The sequence below is a fragment of the Bombyx mandarina genome, chromosome 15 (genome assembly GCF_030267445.1).
Source record: "Bombyx mandarina strain Sakado chromosome 15, ASM3026744v2".
In the NCBI taxonomy this organism is placed as follows: Eukaryota; Metazoa; Arthropoda; class Insecta; order Lepidoptera; family Bombycidae; genus Bombyx; species Bombyx mandarina.
The window spans coordinates 12,548,123-12,566,336 of NC_143221.1; the positions used below are offsets into that span (position 1 = coordinate 12,548,123).

The window sequence follows — 18,214 nt, forward strand, 5'->3', positions numbered from 1 at the left end:
AAAATTTAATTATGCATTATGAACACACAATATATGGGAATAACAGAAACATTACTGCTTAATTTTTATGTATAACTAGCTGTACCCGTCCGCTTCGCTGGGCATTTAAAATTAACATTATTATTTCTCACCCCCACAAAGATTCTCATAATTAACGCCCCCGCAACTGGTGTAGGGAGCCCAACACTCACATAAATATTAGCCTATCAAGTCAATCGGATGCATGGTTCAGTAGTTATAACGGAACATCCGTAAAAACCACTGTAGATTTATATATTAGTATAGATAGGTAAAAAAAATATTGCAGGTATAGTTGAGATGTTTGATTTCATTCAGCAAAATTACTCTCCTTTTTGTTACGGCTTCTAGTCTCATATAACACGGTTTCGCACAACGCGGGACTTTGTAGAAAGGTATCTATCGTGTTATAGGAGAGCTATCTGTATTTGAATCCGGAAAAAAACAGCAGACCGTCGTCTTTTTTTCGGCTGGAGCTTAAATCCTTAAATCAACACATGGAACACTGTGGTATAATTGTTAAGTTGACTGACTGGGAGATTAAACCTTTAGATAAATAAACCTTCATTACTTTTTTACTCCAACTTAGAATCCCAACGCTGAAAACGCAGCAACCGCTATTCAGAATACCGCCTGTAGTATTGATATAAGCTAAATTCATATTCTTACGGCCCAGCTGGTACCGGAGCTTATAGACATCACAAGTTGAATACTCTATTATAAGTCATGAGGGCTAAAAATAGCATAGAAATATTCGAACCTACAAAACTGAACGCATGACTACATGTGGCGGAAATAGTTAGGATCGTGGTACCTACGCGTTCGGCCTCATACGAGGTCGGCACTGAAAATTTCGGGAATTAACGAAGTGAAACAACATTACTTGTATTTAAAAATGTATTTATTGCTTTTCGAAGTATTCTCCGCGAAATTTGACACATTTTTCCATACGATGGAACAAATCATTGAAGCAACCATTCCATTCGGAAGTTAGGGTCTCCAAAATGGCCGTTTTGTAGGCGTCCACAGCTTCTTCAGGTGATGAAAATCTCTGTCCACGCAATTTATTCTTTATTTTAGGGAAAGTATAGAAATCATTAGGGCTTAGGTCGGGGCTGTACGGCGGATGGTCTAATAATTCTATGTTTTCTTGCTCTAAAAACTCTTTTGTTCTGTGCGCGGTGTGAGAACTCGCATTGTCGTGATGGAGGATGATGCGGCGGTTGCAGTTCTCTTTACGGAGTTCAGAAACGACCTGTGGCAAACAAATTCTAGCATACCATTCTGCATTAACCGTTCTTTGTCCCTCAAGAGGAATAGTCGTAACATGGCCCGTTTTGGAGACAAACGTGGCCACCATTTTTTTTGCAACACTCCGTGAACGAACAATTTTTGTTGGCTTTAACTCATTTTCAACCCAAACACCCAAACTCGTGACTGGTTTTTTGTTTCGGGTTCGTACGCGTATATCCAGGATTCGGCACCTGATACAAAGTTGTATACAGCATTTGAGGATCCTGCGTGGAATCTTTCGAGAGTTCTGACGCACCAAGTAACGCGAGCCGCTTTTTGCTTTTCACAGAGCGAATGCGGTATCCATCGGGAAAACAACTTTTTACACCTAATTGTTCATGCAAGAATATTTGTATTTGACTCATGCCAATGTCTAAAGTTGCCTGAATTTCGCGGTATGTCACATGTCGATCTTCCTCAATCAGCTTACGCACAGCATCAACGTTTTCTTGGGTGACTGCAGTTTTTGGACGACCTTGACGGGGATCATCACTGAGCTTGACACGTCCACGTTGAAACTCAGCAAACCAGCGATAAATTGTGGTTTTGGATGGGGCTTCATCACCAAATGTAGAAATCATCCGGTCAACACACTGTTTTTGTGTTAAACCACTTCGAAAGTCATAATAAATCATCGCTCTTGAATTTTCTCGAGTCAATTCCATTTTCTCAACGACTAAACAAGTTTGACAAAACCTCGTGACAAGACCGAGAATCTTTTTTTAAATAAATAAATGGTATTCGATTTTTAAAACCAAGGAATTTTCAATTAAAAAGATTTTAATATGACAGGAACAGTGGAAATATTCCATTCCCGATACTTTTAGTGCAGCCTAGTAAGATTCCCTACTAATTATTGCGCAAATTGTACTTTTTGCGAGTTTGGTTTTTATTGCAATATGTTTGTTATTTTGTTATTCGTTCATATTAAATACGTATTGATTAAAAAATAATAGTAACTGTTTGCTTATTGGTTAGCGTTTTGTTTACATTATGTAGGGTGCGCTGTGAGTTTGTAATTTAAAGATTGTGTTGCTAAAAAATGTTTATTGTTAAAATATTAAGTAAATCAAAGAAATGTTAATGTTATGAATGCACACGGGTGACGTGTTAATCGTGCACTAACGATTTGTGGAAATAAAGTTAACCCGTCACGCGAATTATGCTGACAAAGGTGTTCGGTAATATATCACCAAACATACTACATACATAATAGGTCTTTATCGATGAAATTGTCATTTTACAATACTGGCCATTTGAAAAGTAATTTATGTATGGCTGGAAATAGATTCTAAACTCAAATGAATTTTATAAAAAAATGTAGAAATTTGTTTTCAAATTCAGTTGTTTGTTTATTGACTAGCGTTTTGATTTCACTACATCTGTATCTTTTTCATTAATATGAACACGAAAATACGAATAATATGAATACGTCGAGTTGGAATAAGGGTTGCGTTGCGACAGCAATTTCACATAAAAGGCTCACAGCGTTAACTACGTGTACGGAACTACAAACAATCATACGACTCCTTTGTTTACATACGGTTTGAATGTATCTGACATGAAAATTTTAATCTAAAAGATGAACACCGTGATCGCCCGAAAACTAAAGTCGACAACCACGAATTCAAGGCGATAGTGGATGGAAGCTTACTCAATCGACCGCCAAGTTAGTAACAAGGCGGCGAACGCGCTATGGTATGCCTTGCGTTGCTTAACAGGCACACAGAAAAATTGTCATGGTCACTACGGTGGTCAAGTGCCGATATACTTCATCAAATTTCTTACCAAATAATGAGGAACTGGACTCAATGAAGGAATCATCTCAGTGTGTGTGACCCTCCGAAATTCACTGATTTTCGCGAATTTTGTTTTGTTGCATTTTCTTATAGTTAGGATAAGCGGTTTGGGTTTTTTTTCACAAATTAAGGCAGTGATACTAAATGATTTTTTTTAATTTGATATATTTAATGTTTAATATTGTAAAAAAAATCCGTCCCGTAAAAAGTCCCGATCCATTTACGGTGCTTTTAGGCACCACAAGCACCGGTCACTATCCTCCTCGAACCGGTTGCTTGCGACGAAAGGCTCGACGAGTGAATTAACCCATACAACACACTGAGTTTCTCGCCGGATCTTCTCAGTGGGTCGCGTTTCCGATCCGGTGGTAGATTCTGCGAAGCACTGTTCTTGCTAGGACCAGTGTTAGCAACACTCCCGGTTTGGGCCCCGTGAGCTCGCCTACACATCAACGAGCTGAAATAGCCTGTCAAGGCTATTACCATAGGAAGAAAAAAAAACACGTGTGGCACTCGGGGACTACCGCGGTAAAGCTATTGTATTTTTTATCATCTTATGCAATTATAATTAGACAATAATAATTTAATATTAAAACAATAATAAAATAAGACCACGCTATATTTATAAACATTATCAAAAGCAAAACATTAACTGTCACTTCACACTCTAAGCTAGAGCGCGGGAGAGAGAGATGGGCAGATTTTTCATGATGCGCATGGAGTGCGACGTTACGCCGCGCGCTTATTCACAAACACTACACAAGTGCAATGTGTAAATGTGTTGAGCGCGAGCTACATGGTAGGCGGAATGGGGGGTGCTAGATTTTATTTTCATTACGGAATTTCTTGATTCGGTCGCCGCGCTAATAGCCCGCGATAAAAGCTATTTATTTGCTTAAAAAAAATCGTGGTATGGAAAAATAATATAAAAGAGAGAAGCATAGACACATAATATTTAAGAGAGAAAGGTCTTATTGATACCCGGTTGAAACGGAGTTCCTTTTGCTAAATCTTTGTCTATTCATTTAAGTACATTACATTTACATTATTGTGATATAAAATAAATTTTCCTGGCTTTAAATTATCTCTTTAATCTTTAACTTCTGATAAAAATGCTTTTCGGAACTCAATTTTATTTTTATAAAAAAAAAAACATAAATTATACAAAAAAACTTGAAAGAAGAGGTTATAAATCCATTAAATTTTTTAACACACGCACACTTTGTCAACAGGAAAAAAACATCTGCACTTGTACAACAAAAAAAAACACAAAACTTGGCTGTTGAGAAAAAAAGTGTATGAGAAACAGTAAAAAGGATATTAAGCATTAAAATTATAAATATCTTTCAAATATTCACATATTCTCAATACTGACGGCAAGCTGAATCGATAGAAAGAGCTTTTCAGCAGACTTCAACAAAAGTTTCATGATCAGGAAGTGCCGTAAAAATCATTACAAAAACTGTCGTTCTTTATTGTAACTCTTTCACTAATGCAGTTTTTATTAAAATTAATTATCTTACTCTTACCTATACACCCTTGCAGTTTCACTTCATAAACTCCTTGTAGGTATAGTCTAAGATTTTTGCCATTTCGATTTATTGCACTGATCTCTGTGCAGCACTGTACAGCCAAAAAACATTTTTACAATATGGTATAACATTTTTACAAGCCTAGCAACACTGGTATAAACATCGCGGCATCCTATTGGTTGAAAATTAAAAACCGTTCAAAACGGCCTTCAAACTTTGAAGTTATTTGAAGTTCAAACGTATGGCCGTTTGAGAGATCCCCTTTGTTAATTTGTCAACAATTACTTTTGGTGAACTTTACTGTTATTTAATATTATTTGACTGTAGTTTATATTTTTAAGCTAGCTAAAAATGACGTCGATCAAGGAAGATGAAAAGAAAGAAATCCCCGAAATCATTCACGATCCACAAACTAACAGCACCTACCAAAGATTACGGTTTTTTGGCAAGGTAAGTACTTACTGTATCTACGTTATTTGAAACACTTTAATTTTAAATAGGGATATAATGTACATACTTTGTTTTTTTATACATTTTAAGCACTAATTATATTCTGTACACGAAAAACAAAAATGTATATTTTAGTAACCGTCTCATTGAATACATAAAAAGTTCAACGCCGCCAGCATGCACCTGTTTCGAAATAGCCTGACTACAGACATATAAAAATGCAGACCAATATAACTGAAGTTTGTCAGTCGAATTTGAATATCATTAATTCAACAGAAATTTAACGACACGTATAGAATATGTGTGCATAACTGATATCCGAAACACAAGCAATGTCGAAAATTTTAAATTAAAGCTTATATTTCTGTTAATACAATGATCGTTTTTAGGGTGGCTTCGCAAAATGCTACGAGATCCAAGACATAGCCTCCAACCAGATTTATGCTGGAAAAATTGTTTCAAAGAAACTAATAGTGAAGTCATCGCACAAAGAGAAAATGGCTCAAGAGATCTCCATTCACAGGTCTCTCCAGCACAAGCATGTAGTTGGCTTTCACAGTTTCTTCGAGGACTCTTTGAATATTTATATAATATTGGAGCTTTGTAAAAAACGGGCAAGTATCATGCATATTTTAATTTTTTGTCAATTGATCTTGTCCAAAAAACTGAATAACAATTTAAGTTAAAAACTCATAAGATTCTAAGGTATGGAAATGAATTAGATGATTGATAGTTTCCGAGCCCATGTTCTATTCGATTCTCATACAGTCACCAAAGCCTTGGCATTACATTGATGTAATTAACGATGACATGATGATACACCAGTACAAAAATGGAGAAAAGAATTCCTAAGTAACATAGTAAAAAAAATTCTGTTAAACTCTTGAGTCCTAAATATTCTTTAATTTTCCACGTCACGAAAAAGATATCTTTCATTTTAATATTTATGAAATACACTCGAGTACCATTAAAAATAAGACAGCTTGATTATGTGAATTACATGTTATGATGTGCAATTGACATGGAAAACAATCAATAAACGTAACGTAACGTAGTTGACTTAAAAATTTAGGGAAATTTATGACTGTGGTGAATGCGTTAAGCATTTTACTTTAAGCTGTCTATGAAGCTGAACATCACAATAAAATTTTGGTTAAACACTACAAACTATATATTAAACTGTCCAATAAATGGATAAACTCTGCAATTTTTTATTTTAGTTCTTATAGTTATATTCACTTTACTGTTAAAACTACTTCTACCTTGCCTTGTATAATAGAGACAAAAACAAGGCAAATCTATACTAAAAAAGATAATTAACTTTACATGAACTCTTTTGAAATATTTCTGTTAAAAATAGTAAATCAGCATTCTGATGTCAGATTTTCACAATACCCACATTTTATTAATGCCATTGGGAATTTATCAAATTTAGATGATATTTAGCATCACTAACAATATATATTAATTTAGTTTAGGATATTTTATTTGATATTTTGAAAATATTTTGCAATACTATTCCGAAATAAAAATTGATGAGACCTATTTATTTGTTACTGTCCATGAGTACTCCTGAGTAGCTTATTATGTTGCTTTCATCATGTCTCAGTTTAAATGAATGCAAAACATATTTTCTCTCAAAATGCTTGATATCCAATAGTCTAATAAAACCACTCTTACAGTCGATGATGGAGCTTCACAAGCGTAGAAAAGCAATTACAGAACCAGAGACTAGGTTCTACATGCACCAGATACTGCTTGGCGTGCAATATCTCCATAGTAAGAGGATAATACACCGAGACTTGAAACTTGGCAATTTGTTCCTTGATGACGATCTTCATGTAAAAATTGGAGATTTTGGTCTTGCAGCAAGGATTGAATATGAAGGTAATTAAAGGCCTACTTGATAGTGATCTTCTATCACATTGTAGTGATAAAAGAAAATTTTTAATGAAGGCATGACTACTACTTTTTACCATTTTAGCATGCAAGCACTCTGTTTAAAGAACTAAGACCATTTTTTTATACCTAAGAATGAGATTTTTGAGAACCTTGAGATTCAATTTTGTTTTAAATTTTTCTGAAATTAATCATTCTCAGAATTATAAACGTGAAGTGTGGGCCCATAGTTGTAATTCTCTTGCTAACAATTTCTCGTTTTTGAACTTGAAACAACAAAATGAACTTTCTTAGGAGAGAGAAAACAGACTCTGTGTGGTACCCCAAACTACATTGCCCCTGAGATATTAACAAAGAAGGGCCACTCATTTGAAGTGGATATCTGGAGTCTGGGCTGCATCATGTACACGCTGCTTGTTGGCAAACCGCCGTTTGAAACGTCCACCCTCAAAGATACATACAAAAGGATTAAACAGTGCGAATACAGGTGATTTTTTTAAATATAAATCTGTACGGATATCATAATTATTTTAGTATTAAAAAGTATATATAGAATATTGATTTCAGCATTGATTGCAATACGAAAGATATATACATGATCATGGATAGTATGTTATGTTAATATATTATATTTTAGAAAGCTAACAAAGAGAATATTAACAATAGATAATGTTATTGTTCCAACCAGTGAGGCAGTAGAGGTAGCGATGCGCGTTTGTCTCGGGGGCCCTTGGAACCATTTACGTAGTCGCTACGCGCGAACATTAATCGACGATAACACCCTCAAACTACAATACAGGTGCATCATGGGGTGCTAGAGAAATATGGCACTTTATAATATATATTTGTCAACATAAAATTACTTAACGCTTATTCTTCCTTTTAAAATGACTTAAAAATATCCAACCAAATTCCTTTGATTCTATAAACTATTTAGCAAACATTAGTGCCATATTTTGACTTTTGCACCATCAAACTAGGGTGAAGGGTGATCATGATGTGCAGCTTTTTGTATTGTGGATATTTCTAACGTCTGCTTAACTTACAACACAAGTCATACTTAGTCTTAGTAATGTAAAAAATGTTTCTAATTTCGAATCTAAATGTATTTCAATCTCAATCATTAAAATTTAAAACAGCACTAAGTTTAAAATTATTAATAGGAATTATTAATAACACAATATTATAAAACAAACTATGTACTACTTACTATACTACTATACTATATAATATGTTGAAACTGAATTAGGAAATTAATACTGTTTGTATATAGAGTTCCTAATTCTAAGAGTTAAAGTAACTTTTTGTTATTAACTGAGAAATTTGGTCACTAGAGCCAACGCTCCACTTGATTGTCAACCAGAGCCAGGCACCAGACTACAACGTGATCATTCGTGTTGTAGTCTGGTGCAGGCCTAGTGTTATAAAATTGACATCCCTGTTGGTATAGCTCTATGACTACTGTTCTTCTGGCCTTCTAATATAACAATTCCCTTGGTTTTCACGTTTGTCGATCTCGAACAATCAAATATATCTTCAGGATTCCGTCTTCGCTTCGCAAACCGGCGGCGTCCATGATTGTACTGCAGTTGCAATCGAACCCTGCGCGTCGTCCGTCCGTGGACAAACTTCTGCAGCATGAATTCTTCTCATCGGGGATTTTGCCAGCCGCGCTGCCCGTCTCTTGCCTCACCACAGCGCCGCGCACTGACCAGCTCGAGGGCATGCTGGTACACCGCCGCCCTCTTAACGAAGTTCATGCTAACGGTGCATATATTGTAATTTATTTAATCGCAGTCTAGACTGCGAGACTTTCTCCCTCATAAATTGATGAGGGAGAGTTCAATAATAATTAAAGAAATTATAGTTTTAAATGGTAAAATATTATCGCAGTTACGATGAACAGTGAAGAATATGTCGGATATGTGCGGATCTTTATTAATAACTAGCTGACCCGGCAGACTTCGTAGTGCCTCAATCGATAAATAAAAAAAAGACCTAAACTTTTGCATAAAATAAACTTAAAACAAACAAAAGGAATCCGTCTGACGGTGTACACATCAAAGAAAAAACAAAATTGTTATTTTTATTCAATTCCGTGCATTTTCATATTTAAACCGTCTCTGAACTTCCACAAATAATTCTAGACCAAAATTAGCCAAATCGGTCCAGCCGTTCTCGAGTTTTAGCGAGACTAACGAACAGCAGTTCATTTTTATATATATAGATAGGTAGAAGATTAATTAAGGAACATTTATGCACATCAAAATCTTCATAGAATCAAAAAAGCAGCATTTTTCTCCTTTTATAATTAGCTACTTTAAAATTCAACATAAATGAATTGACATTTATAATACGTACTTTCAATTGAATAGAACAAGAGACGATGGCAGTGGACTCGCCCGTCAAACGCGAAGCTACCCCCGCGGGGCCACGAGCCGTGGAACCAACGTCGCACCGCCAGAATTTTATTGCACTGCGAGACCAGCTCGCTGCATTGTTGGTTAACAAGGTAAAATATAGTTTTTTTTTTATATTAATACCAGGGATCCGCCTTCGCTTCGCTTCGGAAACATTAAATTTTATTATTAATTAATAGCTGAGTCTCGCGATGTTAGCCGCGGTTATTGTCGTACCGCGAGTGAGGCTGCGGGGCGAAGCTAGTCTTAAAAAAGTAGCCTAAGTTACTCCTTATATCATCAGCTACCTATCAGTGAAAGTCTCGTCAAAATCGGTCTAGCCGTTCCAGAGATTAGCCGGAACAGAGTGACAGACAGACAAAAATTGTTAAAAATGTTATTTTGGTGTATGTACTGTATATATATTCATATTATGCATTTAGTAAAAGCGGTTATTTCAATATTACAAATAGACACTCCAATTTTATTTATATGTATGTATAGATGAGAAAAAATACCTATGGTCTAAATAACATTTAATAGGCTCTAGTTTTGAAATAGGGCAGGACCGTGCTATGAACTGGTATACGCTGATAACCTTATCATAAGTAGAAATAAATTGATAAACTCTTCATCTTATGGAACTTTTGTAACTTAATTATAAACAACTAGTTTGACTGTGTGTTGGCATTTTCTATAACTTTTAGCTGAAATGCCGACCGGAGGCTCTGACAGACGAGCTGAGCGATCCCGCAGCACAGCCGCTGGTGTGGGTTGGAAAGTGGGTCGACTACAGCGACAAATACGGATTCGGATACCAGCTCTGCGACGAGAGCGTCGGTGTCATGTTCAACGATACTACCAAGCTTATCATGCTCGCTAATGGACTGTAAGTTTACGTTTAATATAGTATTAGAAGATAATATCAGATATACATATTTTTAATGATATTATAGTAGTATACAACAGGCGCTTGCAACAGTTTCGAACTCACTAAAATTCGAAATCACGTTCGAATCACTAAAGCTTAAAATAGTTTTTTTTTTTTTATATCTTCATAATGAGAATCAAAGTATAATGTCATAAAACGAATGCATTGCACACTCAAAATTAGAATCAAATCATAGCTCACACAAAACATATTTTTACTGGTGGTAGGACCTATTGTGAGTCCGCACGGGTAGGTACTACCACCCTGCCTATTTCTGCCGTGAAGCAGTAATGCGTTTCGGTTTGAAGGGTGGGGCAGCCGTTGTAAGTATAATTGAGACCTTAGAACTTATATCTCAAGGTGGGTGGCGCATTTACGTTGTAGATGTCTATGGGCTCCAGTAACCACTTAACACCAGGTGAGCTGTGAGTTCGTCCACCCATCCAAGCAATAAAAAAAAAACAATGGCGCTTTTTTATACAAGTGATAAGAATCCATAGACATCATAATATGTTAATAGCACATTCCTTGCGGCGTGATTCTCAATTGTTTTGTATTAAGACTAAAGTACAGATTAGCAAGCAACAAAATCTTCATATTGCTATCTGAAAAAATAAAAGGAGATCTGCATAAACTATCCTTTTTCAGGAATGTGCACTACATCAATCGGCAGGGCCAAGAGCAGTACATGACGATGCGCGATTACCCGCAAGAACTCGACAAAAAAATGAAACTCCTTACATACTTTAGACGATACATGACCGAACATCTCATGAAAGCTGGTAAATTTTTCAACATCCATTGTCATCACTAAAGCATATAAATCAAATAGAATATTCAGAAAACAAAATGTGTGAGCAATAGTTTTCTTATGGTATGAGTAACTAATGTATTCATACTTAACAACAATGTTATCGCTTTTAAATAAATTTACCATTATCCAGGTGCTTCAGTACCAGTGCGAGAGAGTGATGGTCTGTCTCGTTTGCCACATTTACACCAGTGGTTTCGAACAACTTTAGCTGTTATTATGTACCTGACTAACGGAACTTTACAGGTTAGTAGAATTCTATTTTAATGCTGTTGGCATATAATTTTTATTGATCTGTTATATTTCTTTCTCATCTTGATTGTTTTTTTTTCTAATATTACAGATAAACTTCCAAGATCATACAAAGATAATACTGTGTCCACTTATGCAAGCTGTCACCTACATAGATATAGAGAAGAATTTCAGAACATTCCGCTTTAATACCATTGAAGAGCATGGCTGTGATAAAAAGCTTTACACAAACCTCACATATGCATTGGAAAAACTAAACAGTGTATTGGCAAACAAACTGTGCTAGTTTTCACTGAACCTAAATGAGTAAATGAATTTGTGGGCTTTGTGGAAAGCTCCAATGAAGAACTGTGTAAACCAAGAGACCCTGCTTATGTAAATAGCAAAAAAGTTTGAAATCACTACAAATTTTCATCATTCTGTTCTTATTGATTGAGATACTTGATAAAAAAATCTTTACACTTAAATTTCCTAGGGTCTCCTACTTTTCTACAATAAAAATTATATTACCTTTTGTATTTTTAGGATAGTCACCAGTATATTATAATATAATAGAAGGGTCACTAAAATCAATTTTGTACCCTAAAATTTCACACTAGGTTAAAAATCCACCGATACTGTCTATTTATTTAGTAAATACTTTTTAATGATTTAGCATCAAATTATTTTGCCAGTTCAGTATATTATGAGCAAAACTTTCGACTTTTTTTTTAAATCTTTAAATATGTGTCTTTGGTTGTTAATACATATTATATTCCATTTGATGCAAAACTTACTGACTGCCATTTCAGGGAATGATTTGATTTCTATTTACATATTTCTAAACATCTACAATAATTGATGGAAGAATAAATTTAATTTTAGATTTTAATTTCTTTGCCATTTAAAAGCGCCCTTTGACAGGGGCTGTGGTGCGATATCAAGAACGTTTGGAGTTATTTAGTTTTATAACTATATTTTTATAACATTTTGTTTTGTGCTTCAACAGCATCAATTACAAATTGTTTCATGTTCGTAATGAAATAAAATTAATGTAATTCAGCAAGTGTTCAATATTTAGTCGTTAGAATTCGTTATGCGTGAAAAGAAATCGATTCAGTAATTTATGTATCAATTTCATTTTGCAACTTGAAAGTCTGGTGGATGGTCTGCTGCTATCTCGTGGATTAACAAACTATAAGTACTTGACAATAAAGTTACACAAAACGATTGTTGGAGTTAGTTTAAAATCTTCTTGTACTTAAGATAAATACAAATAAAAATTTGAGAACTGAGTAAAGTGTAAACCATGACCTAAGTTACTTCGGTCAACTCTCATTGGAACGCGTGTAGTACAGGCCCATCATTTAATAACTTAACTTACTTGACGATAGGCAGTAGTTTGGCTCTGACCCTGGCCTTACGTCTATGAGCGACTGTAACCACTCACCATCAGGTTGGCCATATACCCGTATGCCTGCCTACAAGGGCAATAAAAAAAAAATTAGGAAGTTACTTGTAGCTACTACTACTAACTTTCTACCCACATGTTAAATAGTTACAGAGGCCCGTAATACTACAACAATTAATATCCTCCACCTTTGGAGTCTAAAGATGAAAATTTTAAAACGTAAATTGCACTAGCTATCACGTAATTTTTCTTAAGACAATAAAAGATTCCTCTCGGAATAAGGTATTTTTCGAGATTAAAAATAGCCTGTGTCACTCTCTAATCTAAAAATATCACTTTGAAAGAATCATATCAATTTGTTGATTCGTTTTCACATGAAAGAGCCAAATAAATAATACACTTCCACATAATATCAATGATTAGTATAGACGAATTGCTGTGAATGTGTGTGATTACTCTATTCCAGAAATAAACCTTGCGCAAGATTTACACGTGTAATTTTAATATTTAGAAATTTGCTTCAATTTAAAAAAAACAGTTTCATATTAGATCATTTTTAATTCTTTTCTAAAACATATCCTTAATGGGGATAATTATAGACGGAATCTTTTGATCATTTCTATTCGCGTCATTGAAGCTTTTTTTAATGTAACTAGCAGAAAATGATTAGTGTAAGACTATTTAGTATGTAGTACGACCAACTATCCCTTCGACCGTCATCTCTTCATAAAATATATTGCTGCTATTGTATATAAAAAATACACACAACTGATAAACTTAGCAAATACATGATTAAAATTTAGCATAATACTACTACATAAGCTAATACTACACTAGTACATAATTGTTGTAATTCATCATATTAAATATAAACTGCATTCTTGCTAACGTCTTATTAGCAAGGTAAAACATTCTTAGGGTCAATCATAAGCTTTTAATTTGTAATCACCAACAAATTTTATTTATAAATTATGCTAGTGTGGCATGGCATATACAGTTCTTAACTTACACTCAACTGAACAATTTCAAAAGTTCATTCAACCAACTTCATGTTTGACTTAAAAATAAATAATAACATAAGTCCTATAAAAGTATCACATTGTGCTATGGTACAGTTTTAAGATATTATAACTCTGTATGTACAGCATGCTGATGTGGTAATAGTTCTCCAGGATGAACAAAGAGACCTTCACTTGCTTGCCAGTCAGTGTAAGCACCATATTGTGAACTCACTCCGACAATCTCGCCTTGACCATTGATGGGACGACCAAATGTTCGCCCGGAGCCTGCAAGATACCTAAATGGAAGAAAAATTTCTATTATAGCAATATGCATGTAAAGCGTATATTATATTTGACAGAACATAACATAACAAAACAATTAAAACATCTTTTATTATAAAGAGAAACAAAATTAAATTTTCACTATAGAGCTGTCCTTTGCTTAAATTAATTAATAATAATATTACTTAATAACAGGAATGGGATATTGCAGCTTTAGTTAAAAAATATATTTATTTATTAATAACAAGGGCTATTTGGTTTAAGTGACACTTTTAACTTTTTAAAATTTGAAAAAAATATAACAAAAAAACTTGAGATATTTCAATAGAGTTAACTTAATTGAAGTTAAATTAAAAACATCCATTGGAACATTAAAAAAATAAATGTTGCATATTAAGCGAATTGTGGCTTAAACCGAATTACCTCCCATCCCTTGATATAATATTATTAATATATTTCATGCATTTATTGAAAATGTATAAATATGTCTAGTATTTATCATTTAAATTTTTCAATGTTTGAATGTAAATTTAAAGGAATTCTTACGATCCAGTATCAACATGTCTAAATTTTACTGGTGTATCTCTCCTCCAGTAGTCATTGTTGCAGACCACAGTCCAATTGTCTCCACTGTCTCCTTCACCCTCATCGTCTCCATAACATGATACCTCTTGATTGCCAGAGAGGGGTGAGGTAAAAAAATGTGAATGCAAGTTCTTCTTTGTAGCTACATGCTGAAGTCTAATGTTGGTGTTACATTTTATCGGAGCACTGAAAAACATTTTTTATGTATCTTGTAATTTGACTGAAGAATAATGATGGTGAACTCAACACTCAGTACCATATATATCTTTAGATTTTTAAAATGTAAGATTCAACTGTTTGTGTGCATTATTTAAAATTTCATACCCACGCTTGCAGGTTTCTCCTGTCATAGGGCGAACCAGCCAGTGACTATTGTTATCATCAGAGACATCAACCGCCGTCACAGACTGCTGTCCTGATCCAGACCCATACTTTACATCATGCGAATGAAGTCTTAACTTCAAGTCTGTGTTGATGAGTTTTAATATTGATCCACACGTCACAAATTCATTCTTCGCAGCTATGGGACAGTAATGGAAAAATTATTAATTCATTATGAAGAATAACACATTTTTATTGAAATCATTGCATATCTCCACTATCATAAGGCCACGTAATTGTTACGCCGACTAAGCAATATTTCTAACGCTATGAAATGCTTATTTGTAACTAAAAGAAGACTAAATATTATTACTACCTTCCGTTTTTTCACTTATAATAGAAATGAGAAACACCACAGTGAGTAAAGTCGCAATTGAAAGGATTTTTGTATTTTCCATTTTTTTAGAACAAAACAATCCTGCTAATCCAAAAAACACGCCTGTTCTATTTATGTCACTTGATTTGTCAATGTCACCAATCAAAGACTAAAAAATATGTAGATATGTACGTTAAAACCATAGACCTATATAGTAGGGACACGACATATTGTTCTATACGTACAATTGCTTATATAAATAGCACCCATTTTGAAGGCACACACATAAACATATATCTATCTCGTTCTTACTCAGCACTTTAACTCGCAGGAAAACAATATAACAGTATTTCAGTGCGTACATAAAATGAAACATGAATATACGTAAATGTCTCTGTCTCCGTCTAATGAGGCCGAAAATCCGCCATGTTTAGCGCGCCAAATGTCATTGTCACGTCAGTTCGGCCGTCTGTTTTGGGTTGTACATTATTTATTGACTTTGATATCGATTTAATATGATTGCTTATATAAAATTTCTTATTTTATCATGCTTAAAACATATAAAAATAATAATTAAAACATATTTTATAGGATCTCAAGAAAGTCGTCGGAACTATTTAAATAAAATAGTTTTATAACACAATTGTCAACCCGTTAAATATTTAATAATTAAGTGATTTTAGAGAGGAAGTCACAAGGAATGACGTTTGTAATTTTATTAACGAATAAATGTTCTGTAGGTGTTTTTTTTTATCAGGCGGTTCCTTGATAAGTTTAAAATTTGAATCACTCTCAAGTGAGAGTGATTCAAATGGTGCGGTGTACCTTCCTTGAGGTGCGCTGCGGTAGTGTGTTACGGACTTTAGAGTCAGCAAAACAATTAAAATAGATTGTAATAGTCTAAGAAAAACACGTACTCAAAATACGATAACATTCAGCATGCTAGAAATGGGCAGATGGCACTGTACTACGCCATATCTTTATGTTTTGCGGCAAACGACAACTTTATAAAATCAGTGTAGCAAATTTTAAAAATCGTCATATCGTTTACTTGGCAAATTTGAAGCACGAACTCATCTTAGATTTCACATAATATCTAAATCACATCATCTTTGCACATAACAATATACTTACTTCCTATTAAAGTATAAATTCTACAAATACATTCACTCAACAATATTTAAAATAACATGAGCCAAGAACGTTTATCGATAAAACATACTAACATTAAAATCTTCTGGGCAGCACTAAAACCGCCATGTTTTGTGGCCAGATGACGTCACAGTGGCACGAATTTTTTGTTGACGTTTCATTTCCATAGGTTTCCTACTTCAGTGGTTAAAACCATAGACCTATATAGTAGGGACACGACATATTGTTCAATACGTACAATTGCTTATATAAATAGCACCCATTTTGAAGGCACATACATAAACATATATCTATCTCGTTCTTACTCAGCACTTTAACTCGCAGGAAAACAATATAACAGTATTTCAGTGCGTACATAAAATGAAACATGAATATACGTAAATGTCTCCGTCTCCGTCTAATGAGGCCGAAAATCCGCCATGTTTAGCGCGCCAAATGTCATTGTCACGTCAGTTCGGCCGTCTGTTTTGGGTTGTACATTATTTATTGACTTTGATATCGATTTAATATGATTGCTTATATAAAATTTCTTATTTTATATCTTATTTTAAAACATACAAAAATAATAATTAAAACATATTTTATAGGATCTCAAGAAAGTCGTCGGAACTATTTAAATAAAATAGTTTTATAACACTATTGTCAACTCGTTAAATATTTAATAATTAAGTGATTTTAGAGAGGAAGTCACAAAGAATGTTTGTAATTTTATTAACGAATAAATGTTCTGTAGGTGTTTTTTTTATCAGGCGGTCCCTTGATAAGTTTAAAAAATGGTGCGGCGTACCTTCCTTGAGGTGCGCTGCGGTAGTGTGTTACGGACTTTAGAGTCAGCAAAACAATTAAAATAGATTGTAATAGTCTAAGAAAAACACGTACTCAAAATACGATAACATTCAGCATGCTAGAAATGGGCAGATGGCACTGTACTACGCCATATCTTTATGTTTTGCGGCAAACGACAACTTTATAAAATCAGTGTAGCAAATTTTAAAAATCGTCATATCGTTTACTTGGCAAATTTGAAGCACGAACTCGTCTTAGATTTCACATAATATCTAAATCACATCATCTTTGCACATAACAATATACTTACTTCCTATTAAAGTATAAATTCTACAAATACATTCACTCAACAATATTTAAAATAAAATGAGCCAAGAATGTTTATCGATAAAACCTACTAACATTAAAATCTTCTGGGCAGCACTAAAACCGCCATGTTTTGTGGCCAGATGACGTCACAGTGGCACGAATTTTTTGTTGACGTTTCATTTCCATAGGTTTCCTACTTCAGTGGTTAAAACTGACCGACTGGATACCTATTAATATTTAAGATTGGTTTTACACGTTCATCTCGTCCATTTTATTTTCAATTTTTATGAAATCCTTCTTTCCTTATTTTATCCTTATTTAATAGATACAAACGTTAGAAATATATCTATTAAATAAGGACCAAGTTGAAATTTTGTTCACCTGTAAATAGCAAACTATCGTTGGAAAACTAACCGAAATGGTGCTAGTGTATGAAATGGAAATTATATTATCAATATAGCAGTTTTAAACAGAGTGAAGTCTGCTGGGTTAAAAAAAAATATTTTTCGTGAATTGTGTAGTTTAAAAAATATGCAGTACTTAAAATCTGAAATATTTATTTTTGTTACTATTTACGTAAAGTGTTTCTATGCTTATTAATTTAATATCCTACTTTAACAGGCTATGG

The 18,214-nt window shown here is 34.0% G+C and overlaps 3 protein-coding genes across 3 annotated transcripts in view; 1 reads left to right on the forward strand and 2 right to left on the reverse strand.

Annotated features, from left to right (window-relative positions):
• The window catches only part of LOC114250343 (pancreatic triacylglycerol lipase), a 26,833-nt gene extending 18,508 nt beyond the window's left edge, over nt 1-8,325 (reverse strand). Inside the window, exon 1 of the mRNA XM_089733337.1 lies at nt 8,210-8,325. Within this exon, the coding sequence (XP_089589463.1) occupies nt 8,210 (1 nt within the window). The 5' untranslated portion in view covers nt 8,211-8,325. The remainder of the gene's footprint in view (nt 1-8,209) is intronic.
• On the forward strand, nt 4,792-12,670 carry polo (Serine/threonine-protein kinase polo). The gene is made up of 10 exons (XM_028184175.2): nt 4,792-5,092; nt 5,482-5,706; nt 6,775-6,979; nt 7,286-7,478; nt 8,532-8,758; nt 9,367-9,503; nt 10,098-10,279; nt 10,970-11,103; nt 11,266-11,378; nt 11,476-12,670. The coding sequence occupies exons 1-10, from the start codon at nt 4,994-4,996 to the stop codon at nt 11,668-11,670; spliced, it is 1,710 nt and encodes a 569-aa protein (XP_028039976.2). The 5' UTR covers nt 4,792-4,993; the 3' UTR covers nt 11,671-12,670.
• A 642-nt stretch (nt 12,671-13,312) lies between these two features.
• Nucleotides 13,313-15,516, reverse strand: LOC114250333 (stromal cell-derived factor 2). Its single transcript, XM_028184159.2, has 4 exons — nt 15,340-15,516; nt 14,967-15,162; nt 14,604-14,828; nt 13,313-14,071 (listed from the first exon to the last, which is right to left on the reverse strand). Exons 1-4 carry the CDS (start codon nt 15,419-15,421, stop codon nt 13,900-13,902), a joined length of 675 nt encoding a protein of 224 aa, XP_028039960.2. The 5' UTR covers nt 15,422-15,516; the 3' UTR covers nt 13,313-13,899.
• Between the last annotated feature and the right edge of the window lie 2,698 nt (nt 15,517-18,214).